Below are 21696 nucleotides of genomic sequence, written 5' to 3' on the forward strand. Positions count from 1 at the left end.
TATTTCAGACTAAAACCAAACAAGAACCAAAATGTCCAAGGCCAGCCCCCCAGAGTTGAAGAAGTTCATGGACAAGCGTGTCAACCTGCGCATGAACGGCGGCCGTTGCGTGGAGGGTGTTCTCTGCGGCTTCGACCCCTTCATGAATCTGGTGCTGGACAATGCTATCGAGTTCACCAAGCAGGGCCAAAGGCAGGAGAAATATATCAATACATGAGTTTGATTGGAATACAACTATTGATTTATGTTAAGGAATTTCTTTCTTACCTCATATGTTCGGACATATATTCATATAGTACCTAGTATAGCTTCCAAAAAACAAGTTGATACTCTGCTGTCTTATCCTCCACATTATTTAAAATCAAATATTGATATTTTTAATTCCTCAGAAACAACATTGGAATGGTGGTACTCCGTGGAAACTCAGTTGTCATGATTGAAGCCAAAGATCGCATTTAAATCCATCAAACGAGCTTTGCACTCATTAAAATACGCTTGTTTTTTTCAACATCAATCTATGAAACAAGAATGATTGTTACCTATCAAGCGGGCATTTTAAATTATGTCCATTTTTGTATTGTACCTGTTCAAGTAATATTTCGCGTTATTATCACACAATACTGTTAATATGTTTTTCTTGAGATCTTTTGCAGGGTGTATTATAATTTTTTTCCACTATGTTGTATTTGTATATTATTTTGAGAAAATAAGGTTTTGTTTGCGTTTAATTACAATACTGTTAATTTAATTTTTCTATTTTCTGACTTTTTCAAGTAAATTATGTCTAAAATATAAAAAGTTCTACTTAAATACCATTTTGATATTTAAGTAGTAATACATTCTGTAGTTTACAGTTGGCATAATAATATTCTTGCATTTGTACATGTACATTATTATTGTACTGGATTTCCAATTTGTACTTCAATATTTGTACAATTTGTACTGTAAACGTTGTTCTATATTACAGAAGTGAAAATGAGCACGACGGAGGTGCCAGATTCGAATATTAACTTTCCCAAGGAGGAAGAGAAAGTTCTTGAATTATGGAAAGAGTTAGGTAGGTAACCATTTTGTTTGAAAATTAAGTTTTAAGTTCAAACAAGAGGGGTGTGGGGGGGTGATTAGTTGAGTTCTCACTGATTTGCGCAAACGTTGGGCATGGGCTTTGTCTTTGATTGAGAGAGAATCAGTTACTTGAAATAAAAGTTCATGAAATTATAATGGTCATTCTCAAAGTTTTCAATAATTTTTTAATAGACCTCTATTTTATCTTTATTTTTACACTAGGCAATGCATTTACATGAAGGTACAAGCTTCGTATTTCACCATCCGGGAGTTATAACATTATAATTCCCTTTTATTTCTTTTTAAAAAATATGAATTTAGAGGAACAGACTTTTATGAAGTGAATTTTTACTTTTTAGATGCATTTGCAACCTCATTGAAGCAATCAAAAGGGCGACCAAAATATTCCTTCTATGATGGCCCACCCTTCGCCACCGGTAAACCCCACTATGGTCACATCCTGGCTGGTACTATTAAGGTATTGTTTATATCATTTTAAATATCGATGGATCTAAGTCACAATACTATCAAGGCTGACTTTATTTTTAAGTTTCAAAATACGAAAAATGTCAACCTTAAATATATTCTTGTTATCTTTAAACGTTTTAGATTTATATTAGCTTTTTTAGCCTTTTTAACAATTTATATACCTAGTGTATATATCCTTTATCAAAGCAATAGGATGTCTAACTGTGTGTAGCGAAGGATCTTGCTAACCACTGAAGAGATTATTCTCCTTTAAAGTGAAGTTTCTTATAGGTTTGAAAAATGTGGGTATCTCTACCCTTCTTCTGTCCCTTTCCTCAAAATATCTTTTTCTACTTATTAAAATTATTTTAAATAAGTTCCCCTCGACAATAGTATTCTAATAAGTAGGTACACAAGATTTTCTATTTATGATTTGGCTTGTTTTAGGATATCGTAACACGTTATGCCCACGGAAGAGGCTTCCATGTGGAACGAAGATTCGGATGGGATACCCATGGACTTCCGGTCGAATATGAAATTGATAAAAAGTTGGGGATCAAGGTAGGTTAGAATATATATAAACCCAGAACCACTTCATTATGCAATCTACATTTTCCTGGATATTTTGTCTACAGTAGTCCATAAGTGTACAGCTTTACAGTACATTGTTCCTATTTGTTAAAGCAACACTTATGATAAAAGAAAAAAGAATCTTTTAAAAGTAAAATGCTTATATTTCAATTAAAATCTATATTTTTGTATTTTTTACCGATCCACTTCATTATGCAAATCAAAAGAAAATCAATGGGAAAACGTTTGTTTTGCACTTTTCTCCACTTTTATAAAAGGATTCTGATAAAATAACAATTTTTTAAGGGATTTATGCATTAATTATAATGAAAAACAGTTTAAGGTAGATTTTAATGATTTTTCTAAATAAGAAATAATTGAAAAAAAGAAATTCTATCCCTATCACTTTAGAGGACAGCTGCTGACCCCCAGTCTTATGGATGAAGCTAAATACATGTTAAAGATAAAAATTACCCTGAAAAGTATACAAAAATGTTTTTTGATGTGTTAAAAAAATCCATTTTAAAATCTTGATTTTGAGGATGATGGCCTTTAAGATGCTCTTACTGGTGGTGAAGGTGAGCTAAATGTTATCTAAGTACATGACCATTACAACAACTTGTCTATTAACCTATGTACCATTTTTGGTAGTCATAGCAGCCTCTAGTGGAGCCTCTCGACATGAAATATAACCATTATCTAAAAACTACATTATTTACTTTATGAATTTTAGTAATTAAAATTGCAATTTTTTTCTTTTTTAATATTGCTTGGCTGGAGGCTGCTATGACTACAAAAAATGAACCAAAGTTCAATATATAAGAGTTCATCATGGGCATGCACTTTGATAACATTTAGCTCACCATCACCACCAGTAAGAGCATCTTAAAGGCCATCATCCTCAAAATCAAGATTTTAAAATGGATTTTTTTAACACATCAAAAAACATTTTTGTATACTTTTCTTGCTAATTTTTATTTTTAACATGTATTTAGCTTCATCCATAAGACTGGGGGTCGGCAGCTGTCCTCTAAAGTGATAGGGATAGAATTTCTTTTTTTCAATTATTTCTTATTTAGAAAAATCATTAAAATCTACCTTAAACTGTTTTTCATTATAATTAATGCATAAATCCCTTTAAAAATTGTTATTTTATCAGAATTAATTTTTAAAAGTGGAGAAAACGGCAAAACAAACGTTTTTCCATCGATTTTCTTTTGATTTGCATAATGAAGTGGATCGGTAAAAAATACAAAAATATAGATTTTGATTGAAATATAAGCATTTTACTTTAAACAGAATCTTTTTCTTTTATCATACGTGTTGCTTTAACAAATAGAAACAATGTACTGTAAAGATGTACACTTATGGACTACTGTAGACAAAATATCCAGGAAAATGTAGATTGCATAATGAAGTGGTTCTGGGTTTATTTTTGTTAACATGTAGAAATAGACTAGGTATGTCTTTCCGACTGTGAAAAAATAATCATTTTTAGACCAAATGTTTTTTTCTCTAGGTAATATAGTCAATTTAAAATTGATGTAATATTTTTTTTATCAGATGAAACATTCTTTCCTAGATATTTGTTAGGCAATACTGATTAGAATATAATCAATCACTCGGGACGAAAAAATAACATCTGAGCAATAGCATACAACAACTTTTAATATTACTTTAATATAATTTTGATATCTTTTTTTTAGGGTCCAGAAGATGTTGAGAAAATGGGAATTAAAGCTTACAATAATGAATGTAGACAAATTGTCTCCAGGTAAGGTTTTCTCTAAATAAAAATTAGGTTCTACGCCAGGGGTGTATATTCTGCACAAGAGTTATTTTTTTTCCCCGGCTACAAAATTTTTTAATAGAATAGGTTGGTATATCCTTCTTTTGAATGACTTTTTACTGAATGTGATGATTGTAATTATCCCCACCCTTAACTCAAGATCAAAATTTATTCCCCATTTTTACACTCCTAGTTATGATGCCTGCAATACTCTTGTCATGGTATTTATTAATGGGGGCCTGACATTGGATAATAGAAAGCGGAGTTCGAACCATAAACATTTCTTAAAAATTTTTTGTAACCTCTTAACCCTATAAACTAAAGAAAAGACAGCAAAAATATTAATTTTAATTTTTAAAAATCCTCATTTCAGGTACGCCTCCGATTGGGAGGAGGTAGTTGGACGTATGGGCAGATGGATTGACTTTAAGAAGGACTACAAGTCCATGTACCCCTGGTACATGGAGTCCATCTGGTGGGTCTTCAAGCAGCTCTACGACAAGGGACTCATCTATAAGGGTTTCAGGTATGATACGTATTTTAGTACCTGGTTGGATAACCTGTTAAGAATATAAAATCATTTCACTTGCAGTAAGATACTGGCATAAAAATAAAACTTAAAGAAATCCTTGTTTTACTATGTGGAATAGATGAATAGGTTATTTTTCAAGAACCTTTGCCTTATTCCAAAATAAACAAATTAAAAAGATGATAAGAATAGTTTTTTTTTGCTCTGCCCAAAATTGAAAATATCATTTTGTTTAGAGTAATGCCTTATTCCACTGGTTGTTCAACACCTCTTTCCAATTTTGAAGTTGCTCAAAACTATAAGGTACAAAGTATTTATTTCATTGTTTTTAATCAGGGTGTAGTTTATACAATGAGAAAAAGCAATGTTATATGGGAAGAAAAGTTAATGACAAATATAGTATTTTTCATTTCATATGAAATATATCTGGCTTTACCTATCATATCTAAACATCTTTATTATGCGCTTGCTGTATGATTATGTTTTCTGTAAAACTCCCTTCAAAGACATACCGCTTACTAGGATAGACAAGTCTGGATGATCTTGATCTAGTCTTCTTATCACAGTGAGTTTGGGTACTAGAGATATTTCTTTCTCTACATCTACAGGTGGTTCCTAAACATTGGTGTTGATTAATTGTCAGATTACAATTAATCAATTATACTTAACAGCAGTAAGTACTATTTTTAAACATGGAGTTAGTCAAAATCGAAATAGACAACCCCTGCAGTTATCAAAAGGTATTGTAATCTAATATTAATTTTTTTAGGACGTAGTTGACCCCGCTGTAATGGTTTCTTTCCCCCTTGTTGAAGACCCCGCGGTCAGCCTGGTGGCCTGGACGACCACCCCATGGACACTGCCCAGTAACCTGGCACTTTGTGTCCATCCAGATCTCATCTATGTCAAGATTCAGGTAATGGAATTATTTTTGCAGTGAAGCTACTCTATAAATTCAGGGAGGGGGGAGGGACATTTTAGTGTAAATTGTACTTGTAACTTAATTTTTGAATAATTCTGTCATTCTATGGATCAAAAATTTATGGATACTTTTATTAAATGTTGCATTGATAGGTTAAAATTTGCTATGTCTGAAATTTGCAACAAATAATTTTAATTTACAGAAAGGTTAATTTTGTTTAACATTATCGGACAATGGACAGACATATTCATCAAATTGTAGTCCTTTGTCTTATATCTTAAGATCCCTGACAAATATACAATGTTAGTCACTCTGAATGTAACATTCATGTTATTTTTGCAATTAATGTTTTCGTTACTTCAAGGCTTCCATTTTACTCCTAATTGTTCATATTCTTCCATACAAATTTACCTAATACTAAATCATACATACATACATATTACACTATTATTCAACTGAACCCTTATACCTATAATGTTTTTAAACATAGTAACATTTATCTTTGTTCTTCTAGGATGTGAAGACCGAGAAAATGTACATTGTGATGGAAGTGCGAGTATCCGAGCTGTACAAGAAGCCTGACCAATACAAAGTACTAGAAAAAATGGCGGGAAAGCAGCTGCAGGGCAAAACCTACACGCCCCTGTTTAACTATTTTGAACACATGAAAGACACTGCCTTTAGGGTTCTGTGCGACGGATACGTTACCGAGGACTCCGGTACTGGCGTTGTCCACCAGGCGCCGTTTTTCGGCGAGGACGATAACCGTGTTTGTCTGGCTAATGGAGTTGTTGTGGCTGGTGGCGAAGTTGTTTGCCCGCTGGACGGTGCTGGCCGTTTTACCACCCCCGTTTCTGACTTTGTAGGACAATATGTAAAGGATGCGGATAAGAATATTATTAAACATTTGAAAGAAAATGGAAGGTTGGTCAACGCTAGCACAATTAAGCATTCATATCCTTTCTGTTGGCGGTCAGAAACACCGCTTATATACCGAGCCATTCCTGCCTGGTTTATGCGGGTCGGCCAAATGAACGATCGTCTGCTGGAGCGCAACAACGAAACCTACTGGGTTCCTGACTCGGTGCGCGAGGGCCGTTTTGCCAACTGGCTGGAAAATGCGCGTGACTGGAATTTGTCCAGAAACAGATATTGGGGCACCCCTATGCCCATCTGGATGAGTGAAGACGGGGAGGAGACAGTTTGTATTGGCTCAGTGGAGGAATTGTATCAGCTGTCTGGTGTTAAAGTCACTGATCTACACAGAGAATTTGTTGATGAAATTACAATTCCGTCAAAACGTCCGGGACAGCCGCCGTTGAAGCGTATCAGTGAAGTTTTTGACTGCTGGTTCGAGTCCGGTTCTATGCCCTACGCCCAGGCTCATTATCCTTTCGAGAACAAGAAAGAGTTTGAGGAAAGTTTCCCGGCTGATTTTATTGCCGAGGGTATTGATCAAACCCGCGGCTGGTTCTACACTTTGTTAGTCATTTCAACAGCTTTGTTTAACCGTCCCCCCTTTAAGAATCTTATTGTCAATGGTCTTGTGTTGGCCAGTGATGGAAATAAGATGTCCAAGCGTCTTGGCAACTATCCACCACCTTTAGATGTTGTCAACAAATACGGAGCCGACGCAGTTAGACTCTTCCTTATCAACAGTCCTGTTGTCAAGGCTGAGAACTTAAAGTTCCGGGAGGATGGTGTTCAGTCCATCCTAAAGGACGTCTTCCTGCCCTGGTACAATGCCTTTAGATTCCTGCTGCAAAATATCGAACGATATGAACGGGAGGAGGGCGTAGAATTTACCTGGAGCGAATCCAGCTATGGAGGATCAGAAAATGTTATGGACAGATGGATTATATCATTTACACAGACTCTGCTAGACTTTGTGTCCAAGGAGATGACTGCTTACAGATTATACACCGTCATCCCGAGGCTTGTCAAGTTTATCGACAATCTTACCAACTGGTATGTCAGGATGAATAGGCGGAGATTGAAGGGAGAGGGCGGAGCCGCCGACTGTAAGGATGCTCTGGACAGCCTGTTTTCTGTTGTGATTACGATGGTCAGAATTATGGCGCCCTTTACCCCCTTCCTTACTGAAATGATGTACCAGGGATGGTTGGCTTAATATTATTAATTTTTTGCCAAATTTTTAAACACTTGAATCTTAAATTGTTTTTGTAGAAAACAGCAAATATCATTTAAAAAATCCTTCTTTGATAATAGAGAACAAATGATTTGTTTTAAAAGTTGCTTCTAATCTGATGGTCTAATTTGAGTTAGTTCATGCTTTTCTTCTAAATGAATTACCTTCCCAAGAGTAACTATAGTAAATAGGTATTTTCTGAATATTTTTAAGCCACCTATCTATCATATCTTACCAGGTATTGAAAAAAAAGGTTCCTTCTTTCTCTGGTGCCGACTGTAAATCCGTCCACTACCTGATGCTACCCACCGCAAGAAAAGACCTTATCCACGAGGACATTGAACGGGCAGTTGCGCGCATGCAGAGTGTAGTCGACCTGGGCCGTGTTTTGCGCGACAGAAAGACCATGCCCATCAAGTATCCCCTGCCCGAGGTGGTCATCATTCACAAAGATGTCACCTGCCTTGCTGACCTCAAAAGCCTAGAGAAATACATTCTTGAAGAATTAAACGTTAAAGCGCTGACACTGTCCGGGGACAAAGCAAGTTATGGTGTTACTCTGCGCGCAGAACCGGACCATAAAACTTTGGGGCTGCGCCTCAAGGGCGCCTTCAAGGCGGTTATGGCAGAGATTAAGACTTTGTCAGACGAAACGTTGACAAAGTTTGTTGATGGTGGAGATCTGGTTGTACAGGGACACAAGCTAGAGCCTGAGGATGTTAGGTAATGTTTTATTTCTACAATTGGAATTTTTTTCGCTGACAGTTTTTTTAGCGGACATTAAATTAGAAAATATAGAATGAAATACAGTTTTGGTAGGCCGGCCAAATCTTTTAAGGTGATTTTTTATCGTAGACACCGTAGAAAATTCTCAGTAATACGATGCGTTAAATGATTTTTCAGTAATGCCAAAACTGGTTTTGTACTTGTGTATTACAAATATTATTCTTATATTTAAAATGATTAAAATTAATGCATAGTTAAATATGTCGTCTTTCATTTGACTCCTCTAGGAAAAAAATAGATTCTCTAAAAGCTGCTATCATATATTCACTAGTGGCTGCCCCCTAGCCTCTAGGGACATAATTGTTGGGTAAAGGGATGCTTTGACATTCGCCTAAAACCACTCAAGGCATATTCTAAGCTTTCATGAGAAGCACAATTTAACTAACCCTTTCAGAATCGATATATTATTACTTGAATGTTGCTCCAGATTTTCATGTACTCAACAAAAGTGAAACTTGTAGCTGGCTAAAATCACGACCCCCTCCCCTCCTACCCAACTGACCAATAAATGATATTCATGGTAGCGACCCCATCATAATATCCACGTATATTCTGGTCCATTTTAACACTTTATTTTATTTAGGATAATGTACAGCTTTGCCGGGGAGAAGGCTGCTGAGCTGAGCTCCAAATACGAGGCGGACAGTTGTGGCGACATCCTGGTCATGCTGGACACAACCCCGGACCCGGAGATGATTGAGGAGGGCATCGCCAGGGAGGTTGTCAACAGGGTCCAAAAGTTCCGCAAGTCTGCTGGTCTTAAGGTATTCAATATTTTGAGATAAGACAATGGCCAATAAATTGATGTACATCCGCAATGTCAATACGCAAAATTACTAATTCTGTAGAATACAAAACGTGGTTGAAACGTTTGGACACTCAACTTCAAAATTCATTAGAACTCCCGCAAAGTTGTTGAGCCAACGAATAAGAAAACGATGTTTTAAAACTTTTGGGACTAGTGTAATAAATAGCCCATCGTTTCCTCTCACATTTATATTTTGGACTTGTGGGAGGGGGTTGAATTTTACAAAATCCACAAATTGGAGAAAAAACGTAAATTTATCTCTTATTCGCATTTATTCTGATTTCTTACCTTCCACACAGGTTATAATGAGCTTACAGCAAAAGCTCTCCATATACAATCTAATAGACTAATTTAAAAAGTATTTTGATGCTGAAAAAAATTGTTTAGGTACAAATCGACCGTTAAACGTTACATTTTCATCACGTATCCAATTTGGTTCATTTTCGTTATACGAATAACTTAGCCAATGACTTAGAGAAAATAAATTGTAGCAAGAATTCAAAATCAAAAGCTTAATACTGTTATCTTGAGAAAACATATCAAATGAATAAGCCGTTTTAGAGATATTTTGCCTTAATATAACCACTCCTTTTATTTGTAGGTGAGTGACGAAGTAACCATGCATTACTCTGTAGTGCCTGGTGACCACAGCCTAACCACCATCATTGTCAAGCACCTGGAATATATTCAAACTTCCAGCAAGACACCTCTGGTCTTGAGGGCACAGTCGGTAAGTATTTTATTTTACAAAATTGAATTTGGTATCAGATTTAGAATATACGTGAATATTATGACGGGGGGAAAGTTGTCAACTTAAGTTGCTAACATTGATATCATTAATTAGTCAGTTCGTTAATCCTGTAAGAGAGGAGGGGGGAAGGAAGGGGGGTTTCATTATTTTAGCACGCTGCGAATTTCATTTTATTAGAAAACATGAAAATCTGGTATAACATCCTAGTGATAATATATCCATTGATTTGGCACATTTTATTGGAATATTTTATAGTGTATATTAAAGCAACTGCTATGCAAAATTTCAGCAATTCCTTTTTTGACAGGGTTACTTTATGGTTTTAGATTTGGTTTAAACTTTAAACTTTAATTAAGTATACTTCTCGGCCACCCCCCCCCCCACTCTTCCTGAAATAATTTTTTTTTAAATTAAATACATTTTAAAGACAATAAAAGAAAATGCGGGAAAATTTTTGTCCAATTAATTTGAAGTTTATTTTATACCTACCTATTTTTTTAGGTCACAAACATCACAAAAACAGAAAATTTTGAGGTTAAAGGAGCCAAACTGGAGCTGAATATTACTCCTGGTTTCCCGCAGGGATATGCGGGGGCTACTGCCATTACAACTTCTTCTAGGCAATTTTTTGTTTCTTTAATGTATTTACTATTTTAAATGTTTTAAGCGCTCGCCTGTCCTTCTGATTTTTCAAAACCTTAATATAAAAGATGCTTTTAAAAATCTTATTGAAGCAGAAAGTATATTTAGTGATGACTGATGAGCACATATAAATGCTTTTAAAGGGGGGAGGAGGATGTGCCACTTTTTGAAACCAAAAGTAAAACGTGCATGATCTCAGCCCATAAAAGAGTTACAGCTCTAAAATTCTGCACAGCAGTTGCTTTTGTGGTGAACAATATGGAACTATTGTGCCGAATTTTAGAGTTCTAACTCTTTAATGGGCTGAGATGATGCGCGTTTTACTTTTGCTTATATTTTTTTATATTGACATGTTTGAAATATTACAAGTGTCACGTGAAAATATAAGGGAAATTTCTATGAGAAAAAAAGTTTATCTCAGATGATTGAGAACTGTATAATTTAGCGAAAAAGGCAAATAAATTCGGCGGGAGCCGGCGGTTTTCAGCGGGAGCGGCAGTTCCGCCGCCGTTTCTTCACATTTCCATATTGTTCTCCACAAAAGCAACTGCTGCGCAGAATTTTAGAGTTATAACTCTTTTATGGGCTGAGGTCATGCACGTTTTACTTTTGGTTTCAAAAAGTGGCACATCCGCCTTCCCCCTTTACAATTTCAATTCGTATTATTAATTATTTTTCTTCTGAACATATAAACTTCAGATGAATTTTACTATGAAATTTTTGCTATGAATCAGCTGTATCCAACAGCTGAATTAATTCGGAAAAACATTTTGTAATTTCAGCTAATTTTGGGGGAAGCCTTAGTAAAAATTTGCCCCCTAAAACAGTTGAATGTACAATTTGATTGATTTTAGTTTTTGGTGAAATCTATACCTGTCTATTAATACAAAATAAACATTTTATGAAACAAAAATATGAATTAGTTCATGCGACAGCCCTTGCGGTCAACCTACTATGGACTGGGTCAATGTCGAGCTGGTCGGTGCTAATCCTGCAAAGTAAGTTATAATTGTTTAGGGGGATAGGGGGCGTATTTCAGTGTAAATTGTTGGAGAAGTTTAACCACCCGCACCCCCCGTCTATATTATTTTATAAGCATTTTATATGTAAGGTCAATATTAAATGGGGGAATATTTAGCTACTAGATGGTCAATCCGTCCAACTTTATACAACCTGACTTTATTATAGAGAAGAAAGGAAAAATATTTTAGTACACTTTCTAATTAATAATGTTGTTTGATTGTTCCTACCCTTTTTGAAGACAATGGGTATAAATATTTCATTTTAGGAATTTCAATGGATCTAAAAAAGGAGGAATCCTATTGGCCGGTGATATTAACCAATGGACAGTCGACAAATTACAAACTTGTGTACAGGTGAATTTAAGTTTACTGTTCTTTTTAGTAGCGCAGCTACTGCATGCAAGCATCTGTAAACGTCCGACGGATTACTCAATATCTGTGCCTACATATAGTTTACAGATATTACGTAGATTTTCTTAATAATGCTTTAAAGTACTAGCGACTTCGCCTTTAGGTGCGTTTAGTTGCACTTGGAGGGTGGGGAGGTACTCTCCACCAAATTAGAATAAGAAGAACCATATCGGTTCAGCAATTGGCGAGATCCTTAGTTACATAGTACACACATATTGACAAACAGCTGAGTTACTATTGTTAATGGAAACACTTAATTTACTAAATATATTCAAAATGCTGCGCTACTTGTTACATTTTATTCTTTTTTTTTTATAAGGGGGGGGGGGGTTTTAATGCAACCATCTCGTAATCAGTGAGCAAATGACACTTAGAATTCGAATTTCGATCTGAACTTTTGCATGAGTAATCCTTGGTAGGTCTTTTTTCCCTAAATCGAACAAAAACATATTTTTGGTTTAATTCATGTTAAATGATAGCAATAATCATTTTTAAAACTTCTAGCACCAACTGCTACCGTGTAGAACCGTTTGATAGCGTTTTGGAGTAGAAAAGAGTATTATGTTGAGAGAGGTTTCGTGACTAATTTGCAATATAGATATCAAAAAAATGACAAAACAGCTGAGCCGCCAGCCGTTAGCCATTACTTTTTCAACTTTTTGTTCGATTTAGGGAAAATAGACCTACCAAGGATTACTCATGCAAAATTTCAGATGGAAATTCGAATTCTAAGTGCCATTTGCTCACTGATTACGAGATGGTTGCATTAAACCCCCCCCCCCCCCCCCTTAAAAAAAATTTCTCAGGATATCTTTGGACTGTATGGTGTTGACTTACAGCTTTATTATAACCCGAATAAAACTAACAAGGAAATTATACATGTTAATGGGATACAAATGTTTCATCATTATAATGGCTTAAGTTTTCATTCTGTATCACATTACTAGCGGCTGCACCCATAGCATCTAGGGGCTCTGTAATCATAGGGGAAAGAATGTGCAGAAAAATAGCCTAAAAACATCTACGCTTTTTTTGTTGAAATTTCTAAACATTTCTTTCAATTTGACATTTCTACTATAGTGGCTGGAAGTTGGAACCCTAGCATTTATTTAAAGGGATAAAAAGGGGGCAGGGAAATAGCCTCAAACAATCCCAAAATAATAGTTATTTCTCGCATCGTATTATAAACGGCTTTCCGCGGATATAGAAAGTACAATTATGAGATTAAAACTAGTTTTTTTAGCCCCGAGGTGCCGAAGGCACCGGCTAAAAAACCGGTTTTAATCTTATGATTGTACATTTCTATATTCGTAGAAAGCTGGATATAATACGATGCTAGACATAGTTTTTTCGTATGGATGAGAACCGGTTCCTATCCACCGGATTCGAATGAAGACGAAAAAATAATTTAAAACCTTCCTGGGACATATGTGAAGCTTTCTCAAAAGGAGAACTTTAATAAGTTCAGCGCTAATTGAAAACTTAGCTTCATTAAATAGGCGTTAATCATCAGAACTTCATATTATTAGAATAGATTACTGTTTGTTTGCCAACTAAAATAAGCTAAGTACTCCACTTATTATTACCAAGGAGTAATATTTCATGTTGGAATATTTTGTCACGTACTTTTGTGATTTGATTAATTATGCAGAACAGGATGATATTGTACTGGCAAGAATAAATATTTTTCAGCGTTTAATATATCCTTCTTTGGATAAGAACGGTGTGTATTCAATTCTGCAAAGAAAAGAGCGACACAATAGCTACCTAACAAGATGTGTTTTTATTTAATGAGTCAAATAAAAGGGGATGAACCGGGAAGTTAGCTCTGTTGAATAAATACATTACTTAGGACTTGAGCAGGGTTGTATTCTGCATGTGATCTCCGGCTAAAGGGAGGGGGGAGGGGGGCAGAAAATAAAGTGTATTAAAAACTAGAATGGCAATCCGTATCCGGAATCTGCCCAATTTTTTGGCAAATTTTGGAATCCGGATCCGGAATCCGGTTTTTAATTGCGGATTCCGGATTCTTATTTGGTAGGCTAAAATTAGCGTCTTGGGTTTTTTATTCTGCATGTGATCTCCGGCTAAAGGGAGGGGGGGGGGGCAGAAAATAAAGTGTATTAAAAACTAGAATGGCAATCCGTATCCGGAATCTGCCCAATTTTTTGGCAAATTTTGGAATCCGGATCCGGAATCCGGTTTTTAATTGCGGATTCCGGATTCTTATTTGGTAGGCTAAAATTAGCGTCTTGGGTTTTTTATTTCAACTCCTCCTCTTTGAAGGCAAAGATTTTCATCATTATATATAATATCTTTTAAAATCTGGTTCGATTCTCGGAAGTAAATTATAGAGAACACCAAGAACATTAATTTTTAGGACATATGTAGCACTTAATTTAAAAAAAAAATTAAAATCCTTTTAAAATATTGCTAGAATCCGGAATCCGAATCCGGAATCCGCCAAAAATAAGAATCCGGAATCCGCAAGAATCCGGAATCCGAATCCGGCCCAAAAATTCGACGGATTGCCATCACTATTAAAAACATCAGCTGATACCATTATCCTGAAAATTTGAAAATTGGATATAAAAAACATAAGATGTGGGGGGGGGGATGAAATATTTTTGCAGCAGGGGAAAATAATGAACCTTGTGCAGAATATACACCTCTGGACTTGAGAATGCGATATATCTGTGGAAGTTAAGGCACACTGAACCGCCAAGTACAACTAATCGCTTCCAATGAATCAATAATAAACCCATAACATGTATTTTTCTTGATGAAAAGGTTGAAAATGTCAAGTTTTTGAAAAACAACACAATATTTGCTTTCAAGAAAAACTCAAAGGGTAAGTGGGTGTTTTTCTTATATCTCATTAATATATTTTTTTGGAAAGGAATAAGTTATAAAGAAAAGAGCGTGTACGGGAGCAGGAATGAAACAAATGGTAACCATAAGTTTTATAATTACGTTCTTACTCCTTGGTTTAAAACTTTTATTTGATTTTGATTATATGATTCTAGCAGTGTCAAAACTTTTGATTTTAGCAAATAATTTAAATCTACAGCATGCGATGGATATTTTGTATATCAAAATTGGGGACGCACATCATTTTATCGTCCTTATAGCTCAACAAAAAAGTCTTTATGATATGCCAAAATATTTTGGTAGAAAGTATCCTTGCCACTGCATGTTATGTGGGTTAACTTTACAGAAACGGATGTTTTCATTTTATTTTTGAACAAAACTGATACCAAGTTAAAAAGATGATTTTTTCTTGTGAATCGAATTTATTAATATGACTCCTTTAAATCATGACCGACCATTTCATTGTTAATGATGCGGTTGTTTCCTCTAAGAGTTTGTTTATGTAGATGCCTCTGAAGACAGGGATCTTAAGGGATAAGAAAAAAACTTTAAAGGAGGGGAGGTGGATGTGCCACTGATTGAAACCAAAAGTAAAACGCACATGATCTCAGCCCATAAAAGAGTTACAGCTCTAAAATTCGGCACAGCAGTTGCTTTTGTGGAGAACACTATGGAACTACTGTGCCGAATTTTAGAGTTCTAACTCTTTAATGGGCTGAGATCAAGCGCGATTTACTTTTGGTTTCAAAAAGTGGCACATCCCCCCCCCCCCCCCCTTTTATATACAATCCCAATAATGATACCTAATGAAAATTACTCCTTTCTTTAGATATAAATAATTGGTTGAAAAGTTTGGATTCAACCAATAATTTACCCAAAGTTTTGAGCCAACGAATAAGATATTATGGTTATTAAACTGTAAACAGCAGTGTAATTTACAGTCCAAACGAGTTTTGCCGTTAAGCAGGGGTAATTTTATTTCAGTAATGGTTAACAATTCTGATATTTAGTTGAAATACATGATATACTTAGTATTTTGATTTAGTGTAATACATGTTTTAAAGTTATTGGTCAAGTTCGGGAGAAATATTTCAACAATTCAAAAAATGCGGTAAAATCCGTCTATGCATCTATGAATCACTTAAAGAAGCATTAAAATTAATGCTAATATTATTTTAGAGCTTCAATATACTTTTAAAATCTATTAGATTATTATTATTAAAAATATAGGGCTTTAATATTTCTTTTAAAGTTTGAATATTCTCAAAAAGTCAGATAAAGGGAGGAGTAGGTTGCGGGTAAATTTAATTCCGTTAAGGTGTGAATTTTAAGGCCTAAATACAGGAGTAGAACAATAATATTCAATAAATTACAAAAATTACAAATAATTTTTGCCAGCTTGACATTAGCAAAGCTTTTGGTGAAAATTTCAGCTTTTTAAAAAAAAATTCAGGTATTGTTAACTTAAAAAAAAAAAAATTTGTCTATGGTTTTATTCAATAAGGAATACACATAATAAGAGAATATTATAGTTCTACGACTGTTTTTAAGCCTTAAAACTCACACCTTTACAGAATTTACCCGCAACCTACTCTTCCCTTTATTATCTTAATTGTTTATCCAATAATAAAAACAAAATTATCCCTTCTGTAGATTGAAATATTTGCATGGAAAATTAGTACACTGCTAGTTTGATCAAAAATTATAAAAATTGGAGAATGTGTCAACAAATCTTTGGGTTAAAGTATAATTTACACTCCAATGTCCTCTCCCTTCATGCATTATCCTCATTGCATAGAATATTATTGTTTTATTTTAAGGTGGTGGTTCAAGTCAGCAAAAATCTGGTTTCAACTGCAAGTTTTTGAACGTGTGCAAAGGAGCGGAAACAACCTCGTTACTTCTGGAGAATCCTGTGGGCTGCCCGGTGTCCAGTTTACAGGTAAATTTATTTAATAAACAAGGCCCCATTTGCTGCTTTGTCAGGCGCGTTTTAAAGAAGTAAAAGTAAAAGATTTTCATTTATTTGAACTGTTAAAATGTTTTCATTTATGATGCGGATTGGAATAAGCAATTACTTCTCGTTTAACCGGAATTATAATTGCTCTACAGTCGTTGGTTTCTCTATTAAAAAAATGCGGTTTCTTCCCGCATGGGTTATGCATAATAAATAAAAAAATATCTCCCCTTATTTTAGATTTATTTAAAAAAAGGGGGGGGGGAAGGGTCATTGCTTGATATGCACTTTGAAGGAAAGCAAAAATATTATTTTTCAAAAACATTTATTTATATTTAGGATGGATTGAAAAGCCTGAAGCTTGGAAACTTATACAAGGACGATGCTAAGAAAACCAAAGTGGATATTTCTCAACTAGACAGCCTTGCAGGGCTTACTCTCTATGCATAGTTTTCATTCTTGTTTATCTTTATAAATTATTAGGATTTAAAGCTTTTTATTACCAAGTATTTTATTTATAGAAACTGAGTCAAAATATTTATAGTCTTTTTGGTATCTATTTAGATTTTTTAATGAAAAAAATTGTATCAAAATTATCTTTAAAAGTTAAGCAGCTGTGATAGCGGATTTTTTTTCTAGAAATTGTTTTTTCTTGCTTCCTACGTTTTGACGTAACTTTCGTTAAGTTTAGTTTAAATGTAAGGGTAAGATGTTGTTTTATAATGTTTAAAACTTTGTAATTTGTTTCTTTACTTTATTTCATATCTTAAAGAAAGGGATAGGACAATGGAAGTTAAGCTAATCTTCCTTACCAATCTCTAAAGGAATAATATGGGATATTTTTTCTGCCATTGTTCTCTCCCCTCCCCTCCTGAATAAAGAAATGTTGACCTCTTTGTTTGTTTTCAGAGCAGAGTGGTGATTTATAATGGCAACTGTACAGGCAGCCCTCACCCTTCAGGTTGGTTGTCCGGACATGCTGACATTATATCTGATGGCTTGAAAACAATTGACCGATTTTTATATAAACTGGGGCAATGGGAAGTTTACTCTGATCTTATATACTTGGAGCTAATTTAAAAAAAAACTTTCTACAAATAAGTACCAAATAAAATAGTCGCGTATGAACTATAAGGAAACTGTATACAAAATAAGCGTTTTTACTTATTTTTGTGTTAAGGTTAGGTTATTCCGCAAGGCTAGTATTCCTTGGGGGTCACCCCATCCCCCCAAGAAGGGGCTAGAAATATGACTTTCTTTTAAAATTGAGGATAAATTGGAGAGGTCTTCTTTGGTTCAAAATTAGTTTTAGTGAAAGTAGTAGTTATTCATGTAACCTCGTAAAAACAATTGTAAACTTGAACAGCTTAAAAAAGTACCTATTCACAATGTAAGTAAATCAAAAAATGTTTTAATTCTAGGGTGACAGAAAGACAGGTCAAAGTGTGCGAACACAGAATGTTATGGCCGCCAGCAGTATCGCAAATATTGTCAAATCTAGTCTTGGTAAGATATATATACATGTAAAATATTTTCGTCTAAAATACGACAAAGGGAGGAGTAGGTTGCGCTAAAAATCCGTAAAGGTGTGAGTTTTAAGGCTTAAAAATAGTAGTAGAACGATAATATTCACTTAATATGTGTACTTCTTATTAAGAAGAACTAAAGACAAATTATTTTTCAAGTTAACTTAATTTTTTATCGTTCTACTACTGTTTTTATCTTAAAACTCACAACCTTAACGGATTTTTAGCTCAACCTTCTTCTTTCTTATGTATTGGATTTTTGTAATATTGCACTTACGGGAATTCATTTCCAAATTATTCTGTCTATATAGTGATCATAGGGCGAAATTTGTTCTTTCTACCTTCTTCGTCCACAAAGGGGAGACAGAAATTTTAAGTTTTGCAATCTGATTGCACGTTTAAACTTTTTATAACCTTAGAATTATAATAAAAGAATTTGCTTTTCAAAACAACCGTTTCCTTCAAATCATAATTTTTACTTCGTGTTTATAACAGTGACTTCCTACTTTTGTATTAGCAGAAATAATAATTTTGACTTCTTATAATCTTATTTTTGTGAAGGACCTGTTGGTCTCGACAAAATGTTGGTCGATGACGTTGGAGACGTGACCATCACCAACGATGGAGCCACCATCCTCCAGCTTCTGGAGGTCGAGCATCCAGCCGCCAAGGTTCTGGTGGAGCTTGCTGCCCTTCAGGTATATTCTATGTTTTTTTTTGTTGGGGGGGGGGGGGGCATTGGACTGTTCTTATTACACTGCACTGGTATCCAAAGTTTTATAGATATGTTCTCTTATTAGTTGGCTCAAAAAATCTGGATACTGTCGAATTTAGATAGGTTGGTTTTAGTAATGTTTATGCTTTTCAACAAATGAGTCTAATTACATGAAGATTATTATTTAATGCTGCTAGGTTAGGCAGAATCGTCATTAGTAGTGGAAATGCCTTTGTCTACAAAAAGATGCATTTCATGATCCATTCCTCGCTAGATCATATTACTGAAAGGGTTAGTTATTAGTTAATCATCCAAGAAGTTTTGAAAAGAAATCTTATCCAGGAAGGGAAGGGACATTGGACTATTCATTACACAAGTCCCTAAAGTTTTAGAATGTTTTCTTATTCTTTGGCTTAACAACTTTGGGGACAATCATTGAATTTTGATTGGTTGGTTCATTAAGTTGGGTGTCCAAAGGTTTTAACCAATAATTGTTATTTACAGAAGGGGTAATTTGTATGTAATATCATCATTGTGGTTGCACATTAATTTATCGGCCATTTTCTTATCCCTGACTGTATACTATACCATGTATTTTTGTCAGGATGAAGAGGTTGGTGACGGTACTACCAGTGTTGTTATTATTGCTGCAGAGTTGTTGAAGAATGCTGATGAACTTGTTAAACTATAATAGAATATTTTATCCCAGGATGAAGAGGTTGGTGACGGAACTACCAGTGTTGTTATTATTGCTGCAGAGTTGTTGAAGAATGCTGATGAACTTGTTAAACAGAAAATTCATCCTACATCTATCATTGCAGGTCGGTATTAATAATTAATAGATGCGAAGCTTTCATTTAATAATAGCCTGTTAGTACACAACTTATAGTTGCTATGGGAGCATTGTAATGTTATGGCGATGTGTATTGTGTTGTGTATTGACTTTTATATAGAGTCAATCTCTAAAAGGTCATGGTCTTTTAACATTTCTAAACTCAAATTTTCAAAATTAAAAAAAAATTCTAAGAGGATAATACCGTTGTTTCTTATTTTAGGTTACAGACTTGCTTGCAAAGAGGCAGTCAAGTATATTCAAGATCATCTCACATATAAGGTGAGTTTTATAATCGAAGTGTTATTTAAGAAGACTAGAAATTAAAATATTTTATTGAAAAAGCTTCTAATCGGGCGAAGGGGAAGGTCTGAAATATTTGAAGTTGCTTTTTATTTAAAGATTGTTTTTTGTGTATACATTAAGATATACCTATAAGATGGAAAGAATTTTAATGTTAGAGGTAGATTTAAACTCTGCATCAAATTTTAATGATTTTTTTGTACAGAATTCGTTTTTTGTATAATTCTTTTAAAAGCGCAAATACAATTCAAGTTAATTAATTTTGACATCCGTGATAAGTGAATTGAAAACTACCTGCGCTATAATTGGTATGACACTTAAGCTTCTCCAATCAGAGCGCAGATAGTTTTCCATCCACCAATCACAGATGTCAAAATTAATTAAGTTAAATTGTATTTGCGCTTTTAGATAAAGAATTACCTATACAAAAACGAATTTTATAAAAAATCATTAAAATTTGATGCAGATTTCAAATCTACCTATAACATTAAAATTCTTTCAATCTTATATAATATATCTTAGTATACATAAAGAAGACCTATCAGTTTTATCTAGTAGATATGAATCTAGTACATAATAATATATGGCTTCAAAATAAATCTTCTAAAACCTAATAAATCTACACATCAATATTCTCTCAACCTGACATAAATATTTGTATAGGTTGAGGACTTGGGCGAGGATTGTTTGATCAACGCCGCCAAGACTTGCATGTCCAGCAAGCTCATCGGAGCCGACAGCGAGTTCTTCAGCAAGATGGTCGTGGAAGCTACACAAGCCGTCAAGGAATCAGAATACTTCATTTCGTTTTCATTCCTTTTAATTCAACAAGGATTACAACGTTCTTTAGTAGCGAAGTAAAAAAAATATGGATTGACAAACAGACAAAGCGGCGTGCAGATTTGCAATGATCATATAAAGATCATAAATTAGGGCCGAGAAAATCACATTTACCCCCTTAGCGCGTTAAAGTGAATTACAGAATGATAAAATAAAAAATGAAAATATTTTGAATTGATAGGTAACCGACAAATCTGGAAAAACTACCTACCCCATCAAAGCAGTCAATGTTTTAAAGGTAAAAAAAATTGTTGAAGCTGTCTGGAAAAGTAAAACTCTAATGCCAACTTCACAGACTTCTAGATCAAATATTAGAATTTGAATTTCTGTAATAAAGTTCTCAAAAGGCCAAAACATGTTTTTAAAATTTGATTAGAAAAGTATAAAAGCTTTATTGTTTACATATTAAAGTAAAAGAATAGAGGAGGCACGAGCTTTATATACTCTGCCCTCGGGGTGGGAACCCTGTGCCGACTTTTAATTGGGTCTTAGATTATAAGTCAATAGCGTAGGAAATTTCAACACAGGCAAGTCCTACAAAAGAGCAGAAAGCACTTGCTAGCAGACGGAAAGGTCCTTACTACTATGGCGAAGTAGTTGTCTGAATTATATGTACATCTATACTTATATATTTATTGTTTACATATCTACGAAGAAAAAATTTTAATTAAGCCTCAATTGAAAAGGAAATCTTATTATTTACTTTCTTAGAATTCAAGATTGCTTTTGTTGTATATTTT

General features: G+C 34.4%; 3 protein-coding genes across 3 annotated transcripts in view; all 3 read left to right on the forward strand.

The window, feature by feature from the left end:
* On the forward strand, positions 1 to 969 carry LOC145322747 (small nuclear ribonucleoprotein G-like). Its single transcript, XM_080164996.1, has 2 exons — positions 1 to 192; positions 390 to 969. Exons 1-2 carry the CDS (start codon positions 32 to 34, stop codon positions 457 to 459), a joined length of 231 nt encoding a protein of 76 aa, XP_080021122.1. The 5' UTR covers positions 1 to 31; the 3' UTR covers positions 460 to 969.
* On the forward strand, positions 921 to 17648 carry IleRS (Isoleucyl-tRNA synthetase). Its single transcript, XM_080164997.1, has 18 exons — positions 921 to 1057; positions 1425 to 1543; positions 1981 to 2094; positions 3810 to 3877; positions 4266 to 4418; positions 4658 to 4724; positions 5191 to 5337; positions 5858 to 7464; positions 7706 to 8215; positions 8862 to 9042; positions 9688 to 9816; positions 10339 to 10457; positions 11403 to 11477; positions 11768 to 11855; positions 12719 to 12778; positions 14700 to 14763; positions 16604 to 16725; positions 17080 to 17648. The coding sequence occupies exons 1-18, from the start codon at positions 976 to 978 to the stop codon at positions 17188 to 17190; spliced, it is 3816 nt and encodes a 1271-aa protein (XP_080021123.1). The 5' UTR covers positions 921 to 975; the 3' UTR covers positions 17191 to 17648.
* CCT1 (chaperonin containing TCP1 subunit 1) overlaps positions 17595 to 21696 on the forward strand; it is a 10668-nt gene continuing 6566 nt past the window's right edge. The window contains exons 1-7 of the mRNA XM_080164995.1: positions 17595 to 17701; positions 18162 to 18246; positions 18828 to 18964; positions 19691 to 19802; positions 20037 to 20095; positions 20780 to 20900; positions 21136 to 21194. Of these exons, the coding sequence (XP_080021121.1) occupies positions 17669 to 17701; positions 18162 to 18246; positions 18828 to 18964; positions 19691 to 19802; positions 20037 to 20095; positions 20780 to 20900; positions 21136 to 21194 (606 nt within the window). The 5' untranslated portion in view covers positions 17595 to 17668. The remainder of the gene's footprint in view (positions 17702 to 18161; positions 18247 to 18827; positions 18965 to 19690; positions 19803 to 20036; positions 20096 to 20779; positions 20901 to 21135; positions 21195 to 21696) is intronic.

The sequence above is a fragment of the Acartia tonsa genome, chromosome 6 (assembly GCF_053477335.1).
Source record: "Acartia tonsa isolate MP-2025a chromosome 6, ASM5347733v1, whole genome shotgun sequence".
NCBI classification, from domain to species: Eukaryota; Metazoa; Arthropoda; class Copepoda; order Calanoida; family Acartiidae; genus Acartia; species Acartia tonsa.